At 45.3% G+C, this 20,662-nt stretch overlaps 1 protein-coding gene across 2 annotated transcripts; it reads left to right on the top strand.

Annotated features, from left to right (window-relative positions):
• The first annotated feature begins 7,899 nt into the window (after window positions 1–7,899).
• Window positions 7,900–18,976, top strand: AKAP4 (A-kinase anchoring protein 4). Of its 2 annotated transcripts, none has more exons than XM_058659028.1 (6): window positions 7,900–8,056; window positions 9,861–9,956; window positions 11,087–11,137; window positions 11,702–11,803; window positions 16,278–18,392; window positions 18,632–18,976. In XM_058659028.1, exons 1-6 carry the CDS (start codon window positions 8,021–8,023, stop codon window positions 18,785–18,787), a joined length of 2,556 nt encoding a protein of 851 aa, XP_058515011.1. In that variant the 5' UTR covers window positions 7,900–8,020; the 3' UTR covers window positions 18,788–18,976. The 2 variants fall into 2 exon arrangements, with proteins under 2 accessions (XP_058515011.1, XP_058515013.1); XM_058659030.1 differs by lacking the exon at window positions 7,900–8,056 and adding an exon at window positions 8,635–8,793.
• Window positions 18,977–20,662: the final 1,686 nt, after the last annotated feature.

Below are 20,662 nucleotides of genomic sequence, written 5' to 3' on the forward strand. Positions count from 1 at the left end.
CAGCTCAGAAAATTTTGAAACTGGGGCTGGAGTCTAACAATTTTCTTCAATAAGCTCCTCCAGGTGACTTTGATGCAAGCTAAAGTGTGGAAATCATTACCCTTTCAGATAACCAACCAAGTTTTTGTTTGCTAGATTTCTGTTTTTGTTTGGTTGGTTTTTGCCATTATTAGGGATTTAAAAAATACAATATAATAAAAAGTAATATACCAAAAATATAATAAAGTAATAAATATATAAATAACTGTGCACATATAATAAAATATAAATATGATAAAATATAATTGAGATAAATAATCATAAAATTACCATTTTGATTTTTTTGCCTACTAGTCCAAAACCATCATTTGTTCTCTGGTGAGTTTCACCCCGTGCTCAGTATCGTGATCAACACTGTGAATGAGAAACACAGAGCTGGCCCTCCACCCCCACCCCCCAACTTGAAAGGGAGCAATATAGCAAAGCTAATTAACCCAATCAGGGCAGCTCTAGTAAATGTCAAATGAATTATACTGACAATGAGCAAATGTTCTGGAAAATCAAAGCAGGGAACTTTCACAATTGTTAAGAGAGGAGCCTGACCAGAAACAGTCATGGCCAAGCCAAGCCTGTGTCTCAACAATGGCTGGGAGTCACTTTCTCCAAGAAGGCAATAAATAGACCTTAGTTGCCTGATGTAGCCCCTCCCCAACACGCCTATGAGTCCATTGAGCTTTAAAAGCTGCCCCGAAAACTTCCAGAAAAAGAGAATGTTTATTCACTTTTGGAAGCTCATTCTTTTCTCCTTTCTATCCTTCGATCATTCACAGGAAAGGACAGACCTACACTGACATAAATACTTGACAGAAGCCATTAGGTCAACCCTGTTGCTGACATGTTCAGAAGAGCTGTTTCACATCTCACTGCAGTGTGCTTGCAGGAAGCTGCTCTAAATGCCATCACACGTTTTCACACTGCTGGAGCCTAATTCAGGACGAAAAGGAAGTGGCATTCCCAAATATATTCACTGACAGCGAATGAGGCCTGATAATCAGTGGCTTTGCTACACATTTTTCAGTTGATCACAATATCACCACAGAATCTAAATCAAGTAGGCTAAATCTGAATTGGCAAGATACCCAGCAGGGCGTACAAGCAGGCTGTGGTTGTGAACACCGATAATTTATTTCATTTCTTTTTGCTATTATTCATCATTGTTGTATTACAGACACGGGGACCATTTCTTTTTTGTTATCTTAATAACTTTTTCCCTAAAGTAAATGCAAACTGAAACTAAATGCAAACTGGGGAGAATAAAGAAGCTTAGGAAACTGGGTGATGATGGTGGTGGTGGCTAGGGAAAAGCATGCTGAGGCTTCTTCTGTGTTTAATCTCTCTGCCTTTGGCACTTAAAGCCAAATCCAAGAGCAGACTATTCACACTTCTTTTGACCCTTCAAAGAACGTCCCTTCTGCCTGATTCCCCTGCTCCTAGTTCTTCCTTCAATGAGAAGGAAGAGGCAGTAGATAAGTATGGCCTAGGACTGAAACCCATCTGCTGATCCTTTCCTTACATTTTCATCATCTATTTCACATCCAAAATCTGCTCTTACTTGGCCTCCAAGATGACAGGATTGGGGTACCATAGACAGCACCCTAATCATCCATGATAGTTCCCTCTTTGTCATTTGAGGATTTGGTAAGACATTGTCCAGGCCCAGATCATGGCTGCTCCTTTCTGAGATGGGAGACATATAGCTTGCTTGCTTTCTCCGTCTCTCGTTCTTTTTTAAGTGTCTTACGGAAGTGTTCTTGTGTTTGGAGAAAACATAAATGCTATTTCTTTGCTGCTTAATCCACAGAGATAAGCCAGACACAGGAGCCTCAACTTTGTCTTTAATCATCACAGTTCTCCCTTGACAGAAGGGTGGTATATGGGAAAACAGATCCTGCCTTGTAGAATTTGGCTGATCATAAATGACAAAGACTCTCCTTGACCAAATTTTAGTCAGGTCGCTTTGTGCTCTATACTCCACTAGGCTTCACCTTGGCCTTGTAAGGACTGCCACCTTCAACATAAAAGATTTCACCTGCCAGGCCCTACACACTAACAGATGCGAACAAACATTAACATGGTTTCTAACAGCCAAGTCCATGTCACTAGAATAATGAGTCATCCTGCTTACAATGTCTTTATGAGAATAAGGCTGTCAAAAGAAATCACTAGCCCCAGCTATAGGCAACTGCCTAGGTTGCCTTGTACCTAGGCAAATATCACACTGCCAGAGAAAAGCAGCCAATGGCTGGCGGGCATTCTGAGCCTAGTTAATGCCAAATTTGGGCTAACTATACCAGTGTGCCAGCATAGTTACTTATTCTTCTTATTCTTATGTTTTTCCTTTCCTTCTTTTTAAAAGATAACTAGAGAAGTAAGGAAATACTGGACAAAACACCCAGCCCCAGGGCAGAGACTTCTGGAGTTTTTCACAGACCATCCGCTGCACTCACAGGTAGCAAAGAAGCTGAGACAGAGTGGATTAGAGGGTAGATACCAGAGGGCATGTCCTGGTAAGGCCAAGATTCCTGCCCATACAGGAGACCTGGACTGGAATGAATAGCATTGCCTACCGTCCACACACACACGAGAAAGCTAGGGCTAGGGAGCAAGAATGGCCGTGTTAAGCCAAGTACGCATCTAGGAGCGTCAGAGCAGGGAATGAGCCACCTCGGGCTGGGGCACAGCACTCACCAATACAGAAGAGAACTGGATCTGGGGCAGATTCTGTAGGGGAATTTTGGGCTTGCTCTCTGTGGGACTGAAGCACCCGTCAGTTTACACGGAGAGCTGGAAGTAGTAACAGGCCAAGCCAGGCTGGACCAAAGAATTCACCTGAGAGGAACCCACCTGAGAGAAGCTGGAGCTGGAAGAGGCCAGCAGGGCCAGGCTGCAACATCTACAAGCACATGCAAGGACCGGGTCTGAAAGCAGACCGTACCCAGCAAGGACACTGCACCCACCTGCATGTGTCAGATTTGGGCCTGGGAGCAAGCCTCAAAGGAAAACTCCCCTACTAGGCCACAGTTCCCACTGGGGAACACAAGAGCCAGGGCTGGGGATGTGCCAAGCCAAGCAAGTCTGTAGTACTCCTCAGAATTTGTGTGGGTTAGGTCTAGGGATAGGCTTGGATGGACCAAGTCTCAGCAGCCACTGGCACTCCAAAGAGCAAAGGTAGACTAGGCTAGGCTACCACACCCACCAGCAACATCTGGAACTGTGAGAGGGTCTTGCCACACGGGAGCACCTGCAAGTACCTACAAGACCAGGGCTGGGAACGGGCCTGGTAGGAGAACTCTGGGTGTAGCCCTGCTGGGCTGCTATTCCCACTAGTCAGTGTGAGAGTTGGGGCTGCAGGCAGACCAGGCTGGGCAGGGCTGCAGCATTCATAAGCAAGCTTCTGGGCTGGGTCTAGGGGAAGGCTAGAATAGGCTAGGCTCCAACACCTTCTGGTGCCCACAAGAGCCAGAATGTCTGTGGGTTAGGCTGTAGAACCCATCAGTAAGAGCTGCAATGGGTGCAGACTAGTTGGGCTGGGCCACAGTACCTGGCAGTAAGTGCCAGGACATGGGGCTAGACATGCCAGTCTGCATAGCAGCTCCCACTGCTGAGTGCAAGAGCCAGAACTGGAACAGACTAAACCAGGCTGGGCTACAGCACCTATTCATATAAGTGTGAACTGGGTATGGAGGCAGGCTGGGCAAGATCATTCCACAGTAAATACTGCCGCGAGTGAGTCAGGACAGGGTGCAGGCCAGGCCAGCTTGGACTGCAATACCCACCAGTTCATATGAGGAATGGGCATGAGCCAGTGTGGGATAGGGTGTTGCACTTGTAGCCAAGAGCTGGACTGGGGTCAGGCCTGGATGACGCAGGCTGCAGCACCTGTTGACACAGAACCAGGGCTGGGAGCAGGCCTGGTAGGGGAACTTCAGGGACTGCATTGCTGGGCTGCTGCTTCCACTCGTGAGCATGAGAGCCGGGCTTAGGGGCAGGCTGGTCTAGGGGTGGCCAATGTTAGCCTAGGCTGCCATACTTGCTGGCCTGCATAGGAGCCAGAATAGGTGTGGGACAGGACCGGCTAGGCTGTGGCACCAACTGTCAAGTGCAACGGCTAGGTGTAAGTCAACATCAGTCTGGGCCACTGCACACACCAGAACATGAGAGCCAGATCTGGGAAGAGAATCTGTAGGGGAATTATGGTCTTGCCTCTATGGGAATGTAGCTGTTGCCTGTGTAAACAGGGAGATGTGTGATGGGCTTAGCTCCCAGCTCTTGAGCTCCCTAGCAGGAGCGGTGGCCTAGTAGGGGGAGTTCCTCAAGTTCCCCCACCAGATCTGCTTTTGGCCCTGGATTTCATGCGTATCAGTGGAGCAGCAGGCATGCTTGGCATGGTATGCCTCAGTCCTGGCCCTTGCATGTGCTGGCAGGTACTTCAGCCCGGTGCCCCTGGCCTCCTCCCAGCCCCAGCTCCTATGAATGTGAGGTGTATTCCTGTCAGGTGAAATGTTGGGTTTAACCTGGCTAGGCCTATCAACCCCTTCTTCCTTCTCCCCTTATTTCCTCTCTCTCATCAGAGAAGTCTTCCCTCTGACCATCCCTCTCTCATCACTCCCTTCTTCCTCTGTCCACTCACACCCTCTTCGTCTCCTTCTCTCACCCCCTCCTTCCTTGTCTCCATTCCTCCCCTCACTCCATGATTTCCTCAGTCCATGCTTCCCTCACTCCCTTGTTGCCTTACCACCTCTTTCCCACAATCCCTCCTTCCCTATATCCCCTCACTCACTTTTTCCCTGTCTCCCCTGACTGCCTCCTTCACCCTCCCCTCCTTCCCACTCTACCACCACTCCCTCATTTCCACCATTATTCTGAGCCTTCCTTCCCTCTCCCCTCACTCCCTCACACCTCCTTCTGTCTCTCCCTCACTCCCTCCTTCGCACAATCCTCTCCCCCTCACTCTCTCTCCTTTACTCTCTCACTGCCCTCACTCCCTTCTTCCCTCAGGCCCACCTTCCTTCTCTCACTTCACTCCTCCCTCCTTAAATCCCTCTCTCCTCCTCCCGTCCTTCCCTGCTTCATTCTCCACTTATTCTCTCCCCCCTCACTCACTGCTTGCCTCACTGCCTCTTTTCCATCTCTCCCATGACTCCACATTCCCTCGTCCCTCCTTCCCTCAATCCCTCCTTCCCTCTCTCCCACCACTCTCTCCTTCACATCTTCCCTCTCCCCCTCCTTCCCTCTCTCCTCTCATCCCTCCCTTCCCTCTCCCCTCACTCCCTCCTTCCTCCACTCCCCCTCACTCCCTCCTTCCTCCACTCCCCCCTCACTCCCACTTCCCTCTCCTCCTCAATCCCTCCTTCCCTCTCCCCCACACTCCCTCCTTCCCTCTCCCCCTCCCACCCTCCTTCCCTCTCCTCCTCACTCCCTCCTTCCCTCTCCCCCACACTCCCTCCTTCCTCCTCTCCCCTCACACCCTCCTTCCCTCTCCTCCTCACTCCCTCCTTCCTCCTCTCCCCCTCACACCCTCCTTCCCTCTCCCCTCACTCCCCCTTTCCCTCTCCCCTCACTCCCTCCTTCCTTCAGCCCTCTCACCCCCTCCTTCCTCCTCTCCCCTCACTCCCTCCTTCCCTCTCCCCTCACTCCTTCCTTTCCTCTCCTCCTCACTCCCTCCTTCCTCCTCTCCCCTCAATCCCTCCTTCCTCCACTCCCCCTCACTCCCACTTCCCTCTCCTCCTCAATCCCTCCTTCCCTCTCCCCCACACTCCTCCTTCCCTCTCCTCCTCACTCCCTCCTTCCCTCTCCCCCACACTCCCTCCTTCCTCCTCTCCCCTCACACCCTCCTTCCCTCTCCTCCTCACTCCCTTCTTCCCTCTCCTCCTCACTCCCTTCTTCCCTCTCCTCCTCACTCCCTCCTTCCCTCTCCCCTCACTCCCTCCTTCCCTCACTCCCTGCTTCCTTCTCAGCCTCCTTTAATCTCTCCCAACTTCCTCCTTCAAACTTTCCCTCCCCACTGCCTTCCCTCTCTCCCATCAATCCCTCCTTCCCAGTCCAAATCAACCCCTCCTTCCCTCACTCCCTCATTGCCTCTATCTCTCCATTCACACCTTCCCTCACTCCCTCCTTCAGTCAACTCCTCCTTGCTCCTCTCCCCTCACTCCCTCCTTCACACCTTCCATCTCTCCCTTTACATCTTTGCTCCCTCCTCTTTTCCCTCACTCCCTCCTCCCCTAACTAGCTCACTCCCTCTCGCTCCTCCTCCTTCCTTCTCTCTCTCCTCATTTCCTCACTCCCTCCTTCTCTCATTTCTTCCTTGCCTCTTCTTCTCTTGCTCCCCTCTCTCCATCCCTCTCTCTCCTACTCCCTCTCTCCCCCTCTCTCTCCTCTCACTCCCCTCCTTCCCTTTGTCCCCTAACTCCCTTCTTCTCTCTCTCCAAAACTCCCTGCTTCCCTCACTTCCTCCTTCATCTCCTCTTCATTCCCCTCTCCTTCTTCCCACTCTCACATCACTCTTCTCACTCTCACACTCCCTCCCTCTCCCCCTCCTCCTTCCTCTCTCCCTCCTGTTTCATTCCTTCCTTCTCCTCCTTCTTTCCTCACTCCCTCATTCCCTTTCTTCCTCATTCCTTACTGCCCTCACTCCTTCCTTGCCTCTCTCCCTCTTTCCTTCCCCTCCCCTCACTATCTCCTTCCCTCATTCCCTCTTTCCCCACATTCCTTCTCCCCCTCTCTCCCTTCTTCCCTCTCTCCCGCCTTCTCTTTCTCCCAACTCCCTCTTTCTCTTACTCCCTCCTTTCTACCTTCTTCCTTCACTCCCCTCATTCCCTCCTTCCCTTCATTCCATCCTTCCCTCACTCCTTCCTTCTCTCCCCTCATTCCCTCCTTCCCTTTGCCTCATTACCTCAGCGCCCTCACTCCCTCCGTGCCTCACTTCTTCTATCCCTCCTTCCTTCTCTCCTTCCATCTCTTCCTTCACTCCTTCCCTCCCTTACTCCCTCTCCAGCTCATTTCCTCACTGCCATCCTTCCCTCCTTCCTTCTCCCCCTCCTTCCCACTCTTCCCTTACTCCCTCACTCCCTCTCTCCCTTATTCCCCTCTTCTTCCTATCCCTCCTTTTCTCCCTCTGTTTTCCTCTCATGTTCTTCCCTGTCCTGGATAGCTCTGCCTCTCAGGAGAGGAGTGAGAGTCAGAGGGACTGAAGCCAGGAGTGAGGAACTCCATTCAGGATGTCAGGGGACCCAAATACTCTGGAATTCTTGTGGTACTTTTCCAGGCTCATTGGGATGTGTGGCCCGGGGAGATGAATATGAAGTGGCATGGCCGGGACTTGAACCTGCACTCATATGGGGTGCCAGCTTGTTACTGCCCCACAATGCCAGCCCCAATAAATAAATCTGTATATAAAGTATATAAAACTATTACTTAGATGGTCAGCTTGATTAACTATTAATTCAGATGTATTTACTCACACATATGAGGTTAAAATGGAGACACATAGGAAAAAGACAGGGCAGTGTGGGGAAGAGAGGAGACTTGGACACAGTGATACTCATTGGGTTGTAAATGAATGTTTCAAACTTAGTCTAAACAGAAGCAACTGGAAGTGTAATGGGCAATCGTCTAAAAACACTGTAACCATCAATTTAACACTGTGGAGTCAAAGGGACTGAATGGTACTTGAACCTTTTCATGGTTTAGGAGTCTGTGAAAGGCTGAGTCTACCAGTTGGCTCAACCTTTCTCTGAACTAGTCATGCTTCTTGATGATCAGAACTAGCTAAACCAATGAGAGCTCAAAAACCTAAGAACAAAGACCCTGACTTTGTTCTGTCACTGTTCTCCATAGAAACAGCTGAGCCCTAAGCTATAAATTCCTGCCCCAATGAGCAATTGGCCTTTAAAGGGTATGGAGGGTTGAGTCAAGAAGTACCACCTTGAAGCCGACTACCAGGGTCACCTCAGCATCCAACTTGGCAACAAACATCATTCAAATGCCCTTCACGATCACCTATCCCGATTCTAAGAAGGTAAAGTATCCTTCCCCTTCCTTTTGACGGGCTTTAAGGGCTGTCTTAGTGGTGAGGTGAGGCTACAGAAGCTGTGAAGGCAGCCTCCAGTTTGTTTCATAGTTTGGGAGCACAGGGCCCAGAGAAGTCTTTATCAACATTTCTCAGTTTCTACACAAACATAAAGATCTCTTGTCACATAACTCTGATTCTTTATTGGGAGATTTAAAAATAAATAGGCTTAAATAATGAAAACGAGCACTTAGACTCTCAGAGACTGGGGGGACTTCTGTTTGGGAGTACTACAGGCCTCTGTCAAACAGGTAAAGATTATCCCTAGGTTGTTCTGGAAATCTAACAAGAAATGGAAGGGAATGGAGACATTGGAGGTTGTGAACTGGAGAAAACATGAAATATATGTCCCCTACTAAAGATAACCTCCAACCCCCCCCAAAAAAAAAACATGTCCTAAGGCAGACAAGTGATAGACTTTGAAGGGAAAAGCTTACTGAGCTTGCCAGAGAGCCACGCCCTTGGCCAGTCTGATGTAGCACTGGGCATTATGACTCAGCAAATTATGCTGTCATACCCCAGTGGCAGAGCCAAGAGCCAAAGGCTTGGCCAGTCAGTCTGCTCCAACAGCTGACCAGGGTGGCAGCCAGCTGCAGGTGCCCAAAAACTTGGCACTGCCCTGTTCCATCTAACGGGGCATAGCTCCTTTCTGGGTGGCCCAACGTTGAAACCAACTTCACTACAAGGTAATGAGTTCATATATATATAATAGATATAAAAATTTTTTTACAGTTTTTTTAGGATTTGAACTGAGGCTATACCCAGATCACATGAGGGACCTCTATGCCTCCTCCTCTCTTTCCTAGGTTTGTGTTCTGTATTTCTTTGAAACAAAGAATCTCCCCTTTGAGAGCATAGGAATCCTTTTTCTATAACTTTTTTTCAAGGTTTTGTACACGTTCTTGAGTGGAAAGCCCATTTGGGGGCTAGGAAGGTAAGGAGATGGGTAGGAAGGTAATATTATGTGAAAGAAGAGTCAATAGAGGGTAACTTACCAAAATGTAGGAAAGGGGAGGAAGAGAGGGAGGAGGGAAAGAGGAGGAAGGGGAGGGTGAGGAGGGAGAAGAGAGGGGTAAGGGGAGGGAAGGGGCCAAAACAGGGAGGGATGAGGAGAGGAGGGGCTAGAGGAGGGAGGGGGAGTCAAAAGGGAGGGGCTGGGGAGGGGAGTGGGAGAGGAGGGGCTAGAGGAGGGAGGTGGAGTCGGAGGGGAGGGGCTAGGAGAGGGAGGAGGCGTTGGAAGGGAGGGGCTAGGAGAGGGAAGGGGAGTCAGAAGGGAGGGGCTGGGGAGGGAGGGGCTGGGGAGGGGAGTGGGAGGGGAGGAGCTTGGGGAAGGAGGGGGAGACAGAAGGGAGGGGCGAGGGGAGGGGAGTGGGAGGGGAGAAGAAGGGGAGGGAGGGGGAGGGAAGGGGCTGGGGAGGGAGGGGGAGTCAGAAGGGAGGGGTCGTGGGAGGGGAGGGGCTGGGGAGGGAGGGGGAGTCAGAATGGAGGGGTCAGGGGAGAGGAGTGGGAGGGGAGGGGCTGGGGAGGGAGGGGAGGGGCTAAGGTAGGGAGGGGCCAGAGGAAGGAGGGGGGGCTAGAGGAGGGAGTGGGAAGAGTGGGATGGGGAGGAGGGGGATGGGGTAGAGGAGGGGGTAGAAGAGGGAAAGAGTGAAAAGGTGGGTTTCAGGATCCTTCCGGAGAGTCATATACAAGTTAGTCTCATTTCTCAAACCCATATATACCCATTTGTAACTTGTTTTCTGACTCTTTTTAGATGTCTGATGATATTGACTGGTTACACAGCCGCAGGGGCGTGTGCAAGGTAGATCTTTACAGCCCAAAGGGACAACAAGATCAGCATCGGAAAGTGGTAAGATGTAAAGCAACAACTATCAATGCAGTAGAAAGGTATTGACACATGGGTATAGATATTCTAGAGCCCACATAAGCTAATGAATGGCAAGCTATACTTGACTTCAAGCAACTTGCAGGTGGGTGGGCACACCTACGTCACAAAGGGGCCATTCCATCAGGGTGGGGCAGGGTGGGAAGTGATGTAAGAGGTGGGCGGGGCACCTGGCAGAGCCCTGGGCAGGACAAGGTGGAAGTGATGTAAGAGGTGGGCGGGGCACCTAGCAGAGCCATGGGTGGGGCAAGGTGGAAGTGATGTAAGAGGTGGGCGGGGCACCTGGCAGAGCCCTGGGCAGGACAAGGTGGAAGTGATGTAAGGAGTGGGCGGGGCATCTGGCAGAGCCATGGGTGGGGCAGAGAAGTGGCTGCTTGGTAGCTAGCGCCTATTGCATAAGACATGTTAAGTGATAATAACATTGCATCTCCACCAGCAAGTTATCGCAGGATCCCTCGGAGGAAGAAATACTTCAACCACTTCATACTGTTACGCCTTCATACTGTTACTTCAATGGATTTTCCTAGTATTTCCTACTTCTTACCAACTCAGTGTTCTCATGCAATTATGTACTTAAAACAATGTTTTTAAAATTAACTTACATTTTAAAAATTTGTCATCCTAGGAAGTATTGTCCATAATTTTACAGGTTTGATGTTCTAATAAAACACATATATCAAACACTAATGTTTAGTCATGTATCACCTGAAACCCTTTATATGCAACATTTTCAGAAAACTGATGTAGTAGAAAATGCCCTTAACCTGAAGCAAAGGAAATCAAGTTCTGATACAAGCTCTACCTTTGAACTTGTGCAGTTGGACAAGCTACTTCTCAGTTTTCTCAGTTAACACAAGTTGTGCCTATGGCAGATTGCTGTTCTTGTTGAGGAATATAGTATATAGTCTGTCTAACAATATTCAAAAAATTAACATTCATTGAGGACTTTCTATGTTTCATACCATTCATAAAGCTCCTTTCACATGTACTATCCAAGTTAGTCTTCACAAGGATGTCATAAGGTAAGTGTATTACCATCTCAGAGAGAGGCTTCTCTTTAGTCTTTCTAAACTCATGCTCCTAATTTGATGCAGATATGCTTCGTGGATGTGTCCACCCTGAACGTTGAAGACAAAGAGGGCAAGGTGCGTATTTGCAGCTCAGAGCTGCAGTGGATGTGAAACTACTGAGATAGATATTCAGTCAAGTATGAATAAAGGGAAAAGATGTGGCATAGGACAGGAAAGCAGAGACAATTCAGGTGGAAACCATCATTCCCATGACCCTGGGATCCCTGGTTATGATTTTACCATCACTCTAAATTCCGAGTCTCATTTTAGAACTCATTTAGAAGTTTCTAAAAAGACTGAAAGAATCAAAGCATAGCAGATAGCATGTCAGAAAAGTAAAACAAAAAAAAGCCAAGCTCTCCAAACAGGTGATGATGAAGTCAATACGGTTCTGCATGGCTCTTGATGACTTTGTGAGCACTTCTGCAGGAGAAATAGCAATTTCTGGAGGAAACTTTTGTCTCAGTCTTCAGAGACAAATTAGCATTACAAGCCTACTACTTCTCCTGCAGGAAGCCAAAGAGTAACAAGAACCATGGCATTCATGATTTGAAGTGATGGGTTGGGTGGGTGGAAGGAGCAGCATGGAGAAGTCTCCAAAAGCAACTATTCCTAAGAATAGGCCCTTGGATTCCATAGGATGCTACTGGTTCCACCTCAGAAAGCGAGTTAAACCTGGACCGCCTAGAAGAGAAAGAAATCATCGTGATCAAGGACACTGAGAAACAAGAACAGTCCAAGGTATAGTTAACACGTGAGGTTCCACCACTTCTGATTCCTAAGTCCAACACAGAGTCCAATGACTCTGGTCCAGACACAGCAAGAACCCTATTGTCAAGCATTCCCATCAATTTCAACACTACAACAAGGCTAAGTTGAGGCCACAGGAAGTGCAATACACAGATGCCTAATGGTGACATTCATTAATCAAAGAAATTCAGAATACTCTTTTCTAGTCTCATGTACCCACTCCAAAGGAACATTTCTCTTCTTTGTCAAAGATGTAGCCTCACAAGCAACATTCTAAGCAATGTTCTTTGCTGATTTAGAGTGGACTTGTGCGCTCCTCGTTGCCAACATCCAACAAGGAATAAAAGAGGGATATGGAACAGAAGATTCGTAGTAACTACCAATTTGGGTGCCTAGTCTTAACTCTGGATACTCTAAGAGATTACCCAGATGTTTGGGTCATTTAAAATTAGAAACAATTGGGTTTTCATGCCACTGTTGCTTACAGAATCCTTTTGTTTTTGTGTTAAGTATCCCAAAATGTATCAGGTTTCCGGTTTGGAGAGGGAATTGGAGCATACAACAATTCACTCGCACATTCTTACAAGCCTGGGGTTCCTGTTGTAGGCACAAGACATTTGGCATTAGTGCAAAGGAGCCAAATATTTCTTTTTATGTCTCTGGGCCCCTAGTTTATTACAAAAGTATCATTTCAGGCCCCATTTCAGAGTGAGAACAGTTAGCCAAGCAGGGAAAAAACAGGTTCACAGCATTCCCCCAAAGAGTTTGGGGTTTAGTCAGGGGTAGCTGACTCCATTTTAGTTTCGGTGTTTATTTTTTTAAAAAAGCAACCCATATTTACCATACAAAGCCCAGATCTCCTTGACTGCAACTTAAACCTATTTGCAAAAAGCTGACCATTTCATGACCTCAATGAAAAGAGAGGGGTTGAAGCAACGGAAGAAGGAAAAGAAAAACCGTACGTATGACACATACTCCAGAATGGACTGTCACAAGCATGTGCACACACCATAAATTTATACAAAATGACACAATTAGTGCACACTTACTACATTTAAAAATAATTTCTATAAGCAATGACAAAAACATGCCTGGCTACATGAGATACTGATAAATACATGACATTGATGTAACAAGTTTAAACACTTTGACCTAGTCTTAAACAAGGAGGTATATATGTAAAAAAAAAAAAAGATACACATGCACAGAGTCAGATGTGGTGACAGGTCCACAGGCATCACGTATAAACACCCATCTCCACATTCAAGCACATAATACATAAATACACACATACATACATACACTAACAACATTCATCAAACCACAGTGACTACACAGACTCAACTTTCAGCATATACACTTAAATATACATACCTATGCAAAGGCATGACATCATCACACAATTATGCTAACATACACACATACAGACTTCAAGTAACAATGTAGTCACTGATACATAGATGTATAGGCCTTGATTCACACACTGATACAAATATAATGACACGCCCATTCAGATACTCTCGCACATGCTCAAATGCCAGACTGAGCAACACTGATACACATTTGACATGCACTGATAGAATATAAATCCATACCAAATTAAACATGCAGTCATTACACAATCACTAATTGAATTTATACACATAATTTATAGCTGATTACTTGTTGACACTTGCTCATTTACATTCAGAGACTCTTTAACTCACATTTGGGCACAAAAAATTGATGCAACAAACCTAAACACGCAAAACTATTCTTGACAAGGACTCACACACAAAGATACACAAAGGCACACAATGTCAGATGTAGAAACATGACCTCATGAACCACATGTCAAAACCCATATCCACATTCATGCATAGAATACATAAACATACACTCGTAAACTATGATACATGGCCTTCATCAAATCACAGTGGCCATACAAATTTAGATTTTGACTTATACACTTAAATATATATATATATGTACATAATCATACACAATCATGCTGACATACAAACATACAAACTTACTTACACCAAGTGAAACATATTCACTAACATACCTGTTAGCATGCCTTAAGTCACACATTGATAAATATTCAGTGACACACCCAGACACATATATGTTCAAATAGAGTACCATAACACACACACTGACATGCATTGATACAGCATAAATTTATACTCCATTAAACACTCAGAGCCATTACACAATCACTAATCTTTGAATTGATTATCTAGTACAAATTCATAAATTATTTATAGCATAAACATATGATTACTTGTTGACACTTGCTCATTTACATTCAGAGACACTTTTATGCTTGGACACACACAAGAGTTGTAACAAACCTGAGTACATTGACCTATTCTTGTATAAAGACTTACACATGTGCAAAGATTTACAAGGCACACACTGTCAGATGCAGAAACATGTCTACAGGTATAACATGCAAACACCCATCCTCACATTCACACACATGCATAAACACACATAACACTAACACACACAGCCTTGATCAAATCACAGTCACCTTGAAAACATAGATGTTGGCATATACACTTATAGTACACATCACTATGAAAAAACTTACATGGTCATACACAATACTGCTAACATACATATATGCAAACTTTACCAATTGACACATGGTCATTAACACACTTGACACCTTGAATCACACACATGTTGATATGAATGCAATGACACATCCAACTCAGACGTGCTTAAATGCATTGCCAAGCATTAATAAAGCACACATTCTAGCTAATTAAACATGCACAGTCATTACACAATGACTAATATGAGGATTTACTCTTTAACATAAATTCATAAATGAGTTAGGGCATATACATTCATTGATTACTTATTGACACCTGATCATTTACACTCAGGCACACTCATTTATATTTGGACACACAAAATTAATGTAAGAAACCTATACATTGACCTACTCTTACACAAGGACTCACACATAACACAGCTACAAAGGGACACAGTGTCAGAAGCAAACCATGACCATATGTTATAAATGCAAACACGCATCTCCACATTCATGCATATATACTGATACACTAATACACACAACCTTATTCAAATCACAGTGATCATAGGCATACAGGTTGTAGCATACATACTTATACATACATGTGAATGTGTATGCATGTCATACACGATCATGCTAACGTGAACACATTCAAACTTTTACCAACTGACACATAGTCAATGGCACATGTTTGTACACTTTGAATCATACATTATTACAACTACAAGAACACTAATACATATAGTATTGATCAAACCACAGTGACCACACAGACTCATGTTTTAGTATACACATCATACATGATCATGCTGACATACACACAAACTTACACCAAGTGACAGTTACTGATACACTTGTTTGTATGCCTAGAATCACATACTGACACAAAGACAATGACACACTGAGATATACATATCCTTACATGCCAGATTAGTGCAGCACTAACATATACATTGTAAAGCATTGATATAGCACAAATTCATACCCAGTTCACCATGCACAGTCATTATACAATCACTGGTATGTGGAATTATCCTTTAAAAGAAATCGATAAATTATAACAGTATGAACTTAACATTGATTTGTTCACATTTCCTCATCTATTTTAAGAGACACTCTGAGATTCTGACACACAAAATTGGTGTAACAAATCTAAATATTTCTTAAACAAGTGGTCCCACATATGTAGATATAGACACACAGTGTCAGATGTAGTGACATGCCTGCATGTATGACATGTAAATGCCCATTTCTACATTTATGCACATAAGGAATAAACACATACTCATAACACTAACACATGGCATCCCTCAAGCCACAGTGACTACACAGGCTCATGTTTTGACATACACACTTAAATAGAGGTATGTATAGAACATACATGGTCACGCAATCATGCTAACATACACAAATACAAACTTAACATCAAGTGATACAGTCATTGACACAGTGGGTTGTGTGCTTTAAAGCACACATTGATACAAATGCTATGACACACTCAGACACTTACACATACTCAAATGCCAGACTGTGCAACAATGACACATTGTCAAGCATTGATGAAATATAAGTTGCTATCCAATTAAGCATGCAGAAAATACACAGATCACTAATATATGGATTACTTTATATAAATTCATAAATTATGAGTTATAGACATAGGAAGAACACTTGTTGACACTCATTTGCAATCAGAGACACTCTAACTCATATTTGGACACACAAAATAGTAACAAACCTGAGTACATTGACCTATTCTTACACAAGGACTCACACACATGCAAAGATCTACAAAAGCATACATAAGCAAACACCCATCCTCATAGTCATGCATATAACACATAAACACTCATTCATACACTAAGACACACAGCTCTGATCGAACCACAGTGACCATAGAGATCATGACCCTGACAGATGATTATTTTTTTCCAGACGGAGGGATCCGTATGCCTGTTCAAACAAACTCCCTCCGACTCCATAAGTGTTATTAATTGGCTTCTTAATGACCTCCAAAAATATGCCTTGGGTTTCCAACATGCACTGAGCCCCTCAGCCTCAAGTTGTAAACACAAAGTAGGAGATATAGGAAATGAACAACCTGGATCATCCACTGCAAATGGCTACAGTGTCTATGCTGATCAACTAAACATAGATTGTACAGGCAACAGTTCTCAAACCACACATCTAGAATTGACCGCATCCAAAAATACCAACAACAACCAAAGTCCTTCAAGTCCTATAGTCAAGTCTTCGAGCACCCAAAGGTCAGTTGCCTCATCTGAAACAGAGTGCTCTATGGATGACCTCTCCTACTACGTCAACCGACTGTCTTCTCTGGTAATCCAAATGGCCCGTAAAGAAATCAAGGAGAAGTTGGAAGGCGGAAGCAAATGTTTCCATCAATCCATCTACTCTCCCACTGGGGAAAAAGGAAAGAATAGTCCTCGCAGTGCTGTGAGCAAGATTGCTTCTGAACTGGCCCACGATGCTGTAGAAATGACATCATCTGAAATGCGTAGTAATGGTGACGACATCAGAGACGGTGGCCGCAAAACTTTTCTGTATAGTGAGCTGTCTAACAGGACCAGAAGTTCAGATAAACAACTATGCCAAAGAGATAGCAAAGATTTTGCAGATTCCTTAAGTAAGGGGCTCATGGTTTATGCCAATCAATTGGCATCTGATATGATGGTCTCTGTTATGAAAACCTTAAAGATGCATAGTTCAGGAAAGCCAATTCCAGCCTGTGTGGTCCTAAAGAGGGTGCTATTAAAGCACACCAAGGAAATTGTGTCTGATCTGATTGATTCCTGTATGAAGAATCTGCATAACATCACCGGCGTCCTCATGACGGACTCGGACTTCGTCTCAGCTGTCAAAAGGAATCTGTTTAACCATGGAAGACAAAATGCTGCTGATATTATGGAAGCCATGCTGAAACGCTTAGTCAGTGCCCTTCTTGGAGAGAAAAAGGAGACTAAATCTCAGAGTCTGTCTTACGCAACATTGAAAGCTGGATCCCATGATCTAAAATCCAAGAACCAGAGTCTCGAATTTTCCGCCATGAAAGCCGAAGTGAAGGGGAAAGACAAAGGCAAGATGAAAGCAGACCAGGACAAAGCACTGACTAGTGCTGAAAAGGTTGGTGAACACATCCTCAAAGAGAGTCTAACTATGTGGAATCAAAAGCAAGGAAATCAGGGCAAGATGCCTAGCAAAGCATGCACTAGTAAGGACGAGAAAACTCAACAACTCAGTCCTTCCACAGATTCACTGGCTAAGGATCTGATTGTTTCTGCCCTTATGTTGATCCAGTATCATTTGACCCAGCAAGCCAAAGGCAAAGATTCATATGAAGAGGAAGGTCCTGGTACTACTTATCTGAGTCAAAGTGCCCATTACGAAAAGTCTGGAAACGGTCAAAGTTCCAAATCACTTTCAATGAAACATCTGGAATCTCGTGGAGGTTTTGGACCATCAGTATCTTCCAAAGACAGTCAGCAGCTGGACTCCCCAAAATTGGACATGTCAAGCATTGTCCTATCGCTGATTCAAAGGCTGCTTAGTGAAAGCTCCATAAATGGTGATGAATATGAAAGTGACAGCAAGACCAAAGCAAGCAAATTAAGCTGCATGTCCAAGAGAGCTGACAGAGGTGAAGAAGATCAGAGCATGGACAATCAAGACCCGGACTTCATGAGTGGCGTGAAGCAGGTGAACCGCCACTTTATAGATCAACTGGTAGAATCCGTGATGAAGTTGTGCCTTATCATGGCCAAGTACAGCAACAATGGGGCTGCTCTGGCTGAATTGGAAGAACAAGCAGGCTCAGGTAGCAATTCCAATTTTGGCTCTCGTTGTAGTCACATTGGTGGCATGTCACAGAAATACCAAGACTCCCAGAGGCCAGAAGTAATCGTCAATAATCAGTCCTCTACCAGCAGCTTGCAGAAGCAGCTACAGGCTGTCCTGCAGTGGATTGCCGCCTCCCAGTATAACGTGCCAATGCTCTACTTCATGGGCGATGATGATGGACAACTGGAGAAGGTAAGTAATTCACCAAGGCACTAGGGAAGAGAGGGTTGGTTGAAAAGAGCAGAGGGAAGGAGGCAGAATTGTACTTCCAGTCCACTTCCAGTGATGACTGCACACTTTAATCCTAGAATTGTGAGTAGGAAGGTGGTGGCAGGGAAGAGAGGGGGAGTTGGGGAAAGCATTCAGTTGGTCTAGCAGATCTTTCCTCCAGAAACTATTTGGTGACTCAAACTGATTCAATCTCTTCACAGCTTCCTGAAGTCTCAGCTAAGGCCGCGGAGAAGGGCTACAGTGTGGGAGATCTTCTCCAGGAGGTCATGAAGTTTGCCAAGGAACGTCAGCTGGACAAAGCCGTGGGTAACATGGCTAGAAAGCAACTGTTAGATTGGCTGCTTGCTAACCTGTGAGCTAATGACAAGTCTTGACTCCTCTCACCTTACCCCCCTATCCCACCCAGCAGCATTCCAACCCAGCTGGAACACCCTTAACATCAGGCTGGTGAATATTTCCCAGCACATTTGAGCAGTCTCCCTGTGCAAACTCAGGGTATCCAACAAGCTGGGCAAAAAAATGAATTAAAAAAAATATCGCATCCACTCTGTGTCAGACTGACTTCATAAGAGGGAAATGGATCCAATTCCTAGGACTAATGATAGAGTAGCAAGCAGGTGTCAAGAACTCATCATGAGTTACAGTCTAACCACCCAAGATACAGTGATAGACTCCTTTGTCCAAGTTTCTAAACAGTCTGGATTGTCCAAAATAACCACAGTCTATAGATCAGCTACTTGCAGCTTCCCTGTTTCTCCTCAAAATTTACACCTAATTTGATAATTCATTTTGTAATCACAAGGATACAACTTTCTGAGTCTTTGTAAAGAGTGTGCCTATTAGATAGCTAAGGCCAATACAAAGTTGAAGTGGACAGTACCAAATCTGGCCACACACACACACCAATGTTTACTGCACATGACTAAACACTACCTAAACCACTTCAGTTAGTGAGATTTTCTTATCTTCTGCCAGTCTGAAGAAAAATGTTGCAAGAACAGAACACAATGGTATGCAGAGGTAAGTTCTGGTGAGTATCAGTGCCCCTTTAGGACTAGCACCAAGTTGCCAGTTTTCTTCTGCGCTTCCCAGAAGTCAAGCTTGATGCCAGAATTCATTGCAAATCAGATCAAGACAGTGGTTTCGTTTACATGGACCCCTGTCTATCCAGTTTTCTGTTTCCTCTTGTGGCATGCCATGGTACTTTTTAGAACAAGTATGGATTCTGGAATCAATAGACAAAGCTTCCCTTCTTGGGACGGGCTTGGTGGCACACTGGGATAAGCTGCCATTTGTGATGTTGGTATTCCATATCTGATCACCAGAAAAGTTGCGTCTGACTTAACACCCTGCTAGTAATGCACTTGGAAAAGCAGCAGATGGTAGGACAAGTTTTTGGGAACCCTGGCACCCCATGGGAGACACAAAAAGAATCCTAGGCATCTGTCTTTGGCCTGGCCAAGTCCTAGCCATTGCAGTCATTTAAGGAGTGATCCAGCAGATAACAGATCTCTATCATTCTCTCTCTCTCTCTCTCTCTCTCTCTCTCTCTCTCTCTCTCTCTGTTTCCCTCTCTATATGTCATTATGTTAAATAAATCTTTAAATAACATTTTAAAAGACAATTTTTACTAATCACATAGCATCAGGCAGTCCTCCAGACTCTTAAAATTCTTTTTTTAAAGTGTGTTATTCATTTTGATTGGAAAGTCAGCTGCAGAGAGGTGGAGAGACAGAGTAAGATCTTGCATCTGTTGATTCACTCCCCAAGTGGTCACAACAGCCAGAGCTTAGGCAATCTGAAGCCAGGAGCCAGGAGCTTCTTCGGGTCTCCCATGTGGGTACAGGAACCCAAGGCTTTGGGCCGTCCTTGACTGCTTTCCCAGGCCATAAGCAGGGAGCTGGGCTGCCAGGACATGAACCAGCACCCATATGGGATCCCAGCAAATGCAAGGTGAGGATTTTAGCCACTAGGATACTGTACCAGGTCCTTAAAATACTTTTAAAAGGACTTATTTGAAAGCTACAAAGAGAGGGAAAAAGATAATCCATCTGCTGAAGCAACTCCTGAAATGACAGCAGCAGCTAGGGCTGCGTCTTGCTGGTGTTTGGGAAGTGAGTAAGCAGAACTCCTCTGTTTCTGTCTACCTGTGAGATAAACAAAATTGTGTTTTTAAATTTCCAGTACTATTACATTTATTCTGTGGTTAAGATTTACTTATTCATTTGAAA

Source organism: Ochotona princeps, chromosome X (assembly GCF_030435755.1).
Source record: "Ochotona princeps isolate mOchPri1 chromosome X, mOchPri1.hap1, whole genome shotgun sequence".
Lineage (NCBI taxonomy): Eukaryota > Metazoa > Chordata > Mammalia > Lagomorpha > Ochotonidae > Ochotona > Ochotona princeps.